Genomic DNA, 6,355 nt, shown 5'->3' on the forward strand with positions numbered 1-6,355 from the left:
GGTGTGGTGGGGTGGAGGCCGGGGTGTCTGTCATCCGCACTGCGGTTTCCAAAAGAAAAAGGGTTGATGGGATGCGTAGAGTTTTCCGCAGCTGTGCGCGTCCAGAGGTACACGGCGCCTTCCCTTCCTGAAGCACTTGCCGTCCTCGCTGCTTCCCTCCAAAATGCCCAAGGGCGGTTCGAAGTTCGCCTGTGTTAAAGAGGGGAAGTTCCTGCTCCCTCCCAGTGCCTGTGGGCAGCCGGTGGGAGCCCCTGGGGCACAGGGTGCCCAGGATGCCGGGTGGGCGCTGCTAGCGGCGGGGCAAACGCGCTGGGGCAGAGCCCTCCCACTCCGGCCGATTTCGGTGAGGAAGGTGAAATGCGGAAGTTGACACCCAGAACTGTCAGCAGGTCGTCGGGTTTTTAGCCCGGAGCATGCAGTTATGAAAAATAAATAAATGAAATAAAGCCGTCCTTTATTCGTGCGCACAGCCGGTCTCGGTCCTCATCGGCAGCCGATACCCGCGGCTGCTCGCCCGCATGGCGACCTTACCCGCCGCGGACAGGAGGGCGTTCGCCCTGAAAATCAACAGGTAAGGGGCTTTCACTATTCCTTCGCCCTGCCAAGGCAGGAGATCGGGCGGCAGGACGACTCCTCTCCTGGAGACCCCCGGGGCGGGAAGCCACCTGCCAACTCCAGGTAGCTGGGCTGGCCAGCCCGCTAGCCATCGGGCGGCGTCACTCCGCTGCTGGGCTGCTCCTGCGGGCACTTGCAGCCTCGGGGTGCGCTTCTGCAGCAAAGTTTGCTCTGACGAAGCCAGCTGTGGGTCCGTGTCCTCCGACAGGGACGTGACTTGCAGTCTGACCCAGGAGTTTGTTCCCCATCTGTTCTGTCTGAGCAAGTCCCAGGAGGGGTGGAGGGGCTGCTCGCTGGCTATGAGGCGGTGTGTGTGTGTGTGTGTGTGTGTGTGTGTGTGTGTGTGTGTGTATGTGCGTCTGTTTGGCGTTCCCCCTCCGCAAGAAGTTGCAAAATGATCTAGTCTCTAAATTAGCACTCCTGGGAAAATGAGGACTTTATGCAGGGCATCAATACTGCAATGACATACATCCCCAGGTGTTGTGATTTTGATTTTTTTTTCCCCATCCTTTCATCAATGAAAAGAAAAAAATCCCCTTCTCTCCCTAAATCAAATAAGAGCTCAACTGTTGGAACATCATACTCTTGAGACGGAACTTGCTGTCTTACAGACTTTGGTGTCTTTTCCCAGGGAAGTGCTGACTCTCAGCTGGTCTGTGCTCTGTGGTGGCAGTAAGACAGCAAGACCATTATTTTGATATTGTGAGGTTAAAGTTAAAAACAGGCCCCCTTTTCAAGAATCTTATCATCCTAAACAAAAACAGTGTTTCCAGGGTGTTGATATAAGTACCAGGTATCTGAGTTTGCTGACACATAAAAGAAAAAACAGCATAATAGTAATATAAACTGAGGATAAGTCTCTGTGCCAGAGAGAAAACTATGCAGAGAAACTCCACCTCCTCAGCAATTTGTTGGAAGACATGAGGTTTGGACTCAGGATAAAATTAGCTCCTCTGTGATGTGCTTTTCCCATGGCAGAATATGCATCAGTGTCCCTTTCTGTATCCTTTGGGAAATGTTTTTAAATTTATGGTGGAATATTCACGAGAGTGAGACCTCATATTTGAAAGCTATCAGATGAACAGTTCACTACAGTATCCTGCCACAATTCCTGATCATTTGGAGACTTGCATGAACAGAGAGCATAACAAGCTGATATTTAAAGGGTTTGAGTTATTTTTGTTCTTCCTATTTTTAGGGTCAGCTTTCTGGCAGCTTTCCTGAGCTGTGGTGAGGGTCACCGTTCCTCTGTATGACTAAAGCCTTACAAAGTATTGGAGTCATAACAATTAATCCAACTTTGTTTCACAAAGGCTCACAAAAGTTTTGGTAGTAAGAACTGTTGTGAAATTAAACTACTGTTATATTTTTTTAAATTATTTTTCCTTTGAATAGATAGTGAAATATTCAGTATTTTTCATGGCAAGTTAAATATTGAAATACATTATCAGTGTGTTCTGAATATGAATTCGATTTAACAATCTGGTTTTTTTGCAAATATGAATATTATCTTTGACACAGTATAGTAGAACGTAAATATATTTGCTAACAGAACATCATGTTTCCCTTTCTTCAAAAGGAGCAGGGCATTTTTACATGACTCTACTTCAGTTTGTTCTGTAGAGTGATAGATCTTCACAAGAAGCATTTTTAATGTGGTGGTTTAGATTTTTTTTAAGTAATCTTCAGAATCAGGGGAATAATAGGTCAATGTGTTAGCTTTCTTCCTATACACAAATGGCTATTTAAAGCTGTACAATTTTGTTCCTTTCTCTTCAGAGTTCCTGACTCTACTTCTTCAAAACGCTGCTCCTAGTGAAAATTGAATTTTACTGGCAATGCATCATTTACAGGAATTAGTACATTGCCTGTGTAATTAGTTTTCACTCACTACAAATTTGCATGCAAACTCTCCTGGTTTTTGCTTCTTTTCTCTTGCCAGTGGCTTAAGTAAGCTATATACTGTTTTTATGAGGACCAACAGAATTTTAGGTTCTGTTCTGGTTCCTCAGTCCAACAACATCAGCCTGCTAGTTACATAAGGTGTACCCTGTATCTCAGTGAGCCATGGTACATACCTGACCAACCTGTGAACTATGCATAACACTTTTCTGTAAAAAATTAGCAATGATGTAATCCATAATGTGTTAATGGTCTCATCATGCTCTAAATGTAGTGTGTGTTATCTATCATAAGCGCCAGAATTGCAGATGCTTCAGGAACAGCTGTTACATGACAAGCAACACGTTCGTCTAAAGCTCGGTCAAACTTTGAACACAGGCCTTCAAATGCCTTCAAACCTGTGTATGCAACCTGCCCACGTAACTATGTCTTCCTATCACTTTATATTCTTCCTTCCACCCCTCTGGTGTCTGTTGCCCCAACCTGTTGCTTCCTGCCTTTTTTAATCCTGCAAAGACTTGCACATATGTTTTTAATGCATGTATGTGAGTAGTTCCTTCTGGTTTAATAGGATAGCTTTTATGAATAATAGTGTTCATCTCATAGGTAGAAGTGAAGGAACAAACCTTTAGTGTCCCTCAAGTTAGGCAGCAGGAAGTCAGCATGGGGCGTGAAAAAACAGATAATCCTTGCTGAGTTGAATCCGAGATAGTAATTAGGTATATGCATTCTGTAATGTAAATGTATCTACTTTCCAATCACAGTATTTTTACCCAGCAATCAGGAAAGTTGAAAAATAATTTTATAAACTGCTGAGAAAAAAAAAAACAAATCACCATTGCTAGAAGTTTCATCTCTAATATGTACCAGCTGAGCAGTTTGAGGGACCAGAAAAGGCGAATTTTAATCACTTTGCCTCGGCTGTGTGTTGGGATAAACACAACCTTCACAGAGGAGATTTCATATTTATTATTATTTTTATTATTACACTTTAGCTATTGTAATTTACAATCTTAAATTTTACATAGATTTTGTAGTAACAGTTTTTTGTTTTTACTTCAAGTGAAAAAAATTGTGCTTTAGGCACCTAGCTGGAGCCCTGATCAACAGTGCTGTACATTCAAAACTTTTCAACATGCAAATTACAAAACAGAAAATTATCAAGAACAGCAATACTGCTCCCTAACATATTTAACTTTCAGTCACATGACTCCTGCAGTTAAAAACCCTCCCAACAGACATACTCCTCAACTGTCTCTATGGACAACCATTGCCTGCATTTCACAAGTGTTACAAAACAAATTTTCAACACTTACTTCTATAATTTAATTTCCTTGTTCCTGAATTTGTCCAGTTGCCAAACAAAATTTTCTTTTCCTATTCTAGTTTTAAGATGTGTACTTAAGGATGAGTTTATATGCATAGATTTATATTAAAGAGAACAATGATCCCACACTACCAATATTAAACATTTAGCTAAAGATTTCAAATTTTAAAAAGCTTACATTCAAAGTCAAATTCCTACCAGATTCTCAAACTGTGCCATGACTACTTCTTTCCATTAATGATGAAAATACATTTAATTGATTTCTACCTGAAGTGAAAAGGTCGGCTTACATATTATATTGTACAAAGTTTCAGGTCTGAAGATTCACAAGAAATTATCCTAAATGACAACGGCTGTTGCAAAGGAGTCAAGTACAGTGCAAGAATTGTCTTGGTGGCAGAACAGGCCATTTCCTATGTATTTCAGTAGCAGATTTTTGTTCAGTGCAACACCTTTACAGGGCTGAGGCCAGCATCTTTTGCTTGAATTTCAATAAAACCCTAGTTATATGGGTATAGCAAAATGTGAATTACTTATTAGCATTGTCCAGACTCCATCGTGTATACCAAACTATTTCTGTTAATTATTTTTTCTTTTCAAACTTTAAATATATTAAGTAAGCTGCAGAGAGAACTTGAGCCTTTTGTATGTGTATAGATTTATGTAGTAAGTATAAGAATCTAGTACACACACATACACATACATGTGTGGAATAGCAGTGGGTTTGTATTTGATACAAAGAATATTAAATGCAACAGATTAAAGAGAAAAAAGTAAGATGTATGTGTTTCATATGTTAGGTATAGCAATCTGTTAATAATAGTTTATAGTAAATGGGCATTTTTCTTAGATTTCCACAAAAATAAATGAGATTATTTTTTAAAATCCTTTGGAGAATTTCATGGAGTTTATGTGCATGGGATATAAAGATTGGATTTATGTCTTAGAACCCTAAAAAGGTTTGTGTTGGAAAGGACCTTCAATGATCACATAGTTCCAAAACCCCTGCTATTTTAAGGGACATTGTTCACTAAATCAGGTTGCTGTGTAGGGCATCACAACTTCTCTGGGCCACCTGTTCAAGTGCCTATTCACCCTCACAGTAAAGAATTTCTTAGTATCTAATCTAAACCCACCCGCTTTCACTTTAGAGCCTTTCCCGCTTTACAGGACCATGCAAAAAGCCCATCCCATATTTCCTGTAGGTCTCCTTTTGGTACTGGAAGGCTGCTGATGGGTCTTCCCAGAGCCTTCACTTTTCAACCCCAACTCTCTCAGCCCCTCTTCACGGGAGGGGTGCTCCAGCTTTCCTCTGGACTTACTTTACCAGGTCTATTTCCTTTGCTATGCTGGGGACCCCAAAGCTGGATGCAGCACTTTATGTGAGGTCTTACAAGAATGAAGTAGAGGTGCAGAATCCCCTCCTTCTGCCTGCTGCCCGCACTGCTTTTGGTGCAAGCCAGGATGCTGTTGGCTTTCCAGGCAGTGAGCACACAGGACCAGGTCATGCCCAGCTTTTCATTCACCAGTACCTTCAATTTCTTCTCTGGATAACTGCTCTCAATCCATTCATTACCTGTCTGTACATGTCTTAGGGTTGACCTGACCCTGTTCAGTGCCTTGCACTTGGCACTGTTGAATGTCACGAGGTTCACATGAGCCCACTTCTCAAGTCTGTCAGGGTCTCTCCCTCTGGACAGTGTCCCTTCCATCACGTGAATCAACTGCTGCACTCAGCTTGATGTGCTCGTTGAAAACTAAACCGATGGGAGTAATTAACACAACTCAAGAAAGATTACATGTCAGAATTGCAATTTACTAAAAAGATTACAATAAATGCAATGATACAGAGAAAAACTGGTATTTACCCACAAAGACAGATGTAGAACCCCACACCCTGGGATAAGAACAGAACGGTGTTTTTCAACCCCTGTGCTGAGTACCTCGTGGCCTCCCGGGGTGCAAACTAAAAAGAAGGGAAACCTGTTGGTCCAGATATGGTTGCAGTTCTGTTGAAGTAAGGATCACAGTCTTTGAGAGTAGCAGTTGCAGTCGTGTTGGAATTCTGATCCTCCTCTGGATCCGACAAGTGGTACCCTAAGTCCGAAACCCTCAAGATTATATATGCTCAGGTTCAGATGGGAATGCCCAGTACCTCCCCAAGGCGGAGGTGTTTCACAATGGGTGATTTAACTCTGTGAGTCATGGGATATTTTTGGGGTCTTTAATGGTCTAGGTTTTTGCAGCTGCCTATTATGCCAGTCCAGTATGGCCCATTAGCAGAGATGACCCCTCAGGCTGGGTGTGAAGGTGCTAATGCCTCCCCAGAGAGAGTTATCACAGCTGAATCATTAGTGTGAAAACAAAGAAACATTCCTCGCAGAGTTCTTTAACACTCAGCTTTGTAGCCTGAGCTGTCAGGTGTGCCCTGGGCAGCTGCTACAAAATGATCGATTATTAACAAATGATTGATTATTAACAGTTCATCAGAAATTACATAGAGTGTGGGAG

General features: G+C 42.1%; 1 protein-coding gene across 3 annotated transcripts in view; it reads left to right on the top strand.

Moving 5' to 3' along the window:
* Window positions 1-310: 310 nt before the first annotated feature.
* Window positions 311-6,355, top strand: part of DOCK8 (dedicator of cytokinesis 8) — an 88,211-nt gene continuing 82,166 nt past the window's right edge. The window contains exon 1 of one of the 3 annotated variants that reach the window (XM_027883686.1): window positions 311-571. In XM_027883686.1, coding sequence (XP_027739487.1) covers window positions 519-571 — 53 coding nt within the window. In that variant the 5' untranslated portion in view covers window positions 311-518. The remainder of the gene's footprint in view (window positions 572-6,355) is intronic. The other 2 variants (XM_027883704.1, XM_027883696.1) reach the window with 2 other exon arrangements.

This window comes from Empidonax traillii, unplaced genomic scaffold (assembly GCF_003031625.1).
Source record: "Empidonax traillii isolate 1590-97213 ecotype Southwest subspecies unplaced genomic scaffold, ASM303162v1 scaffold8:size5222938, whole genome shotgun sequence".
In the NCBI taxonomy this organism is placed as follows: domain Eukaryota; kingdom Metazoa; phylum Chordata; class Aves; order Passeriformes; family Tyrannidae; genus Empidonax; species Empidonax traillii.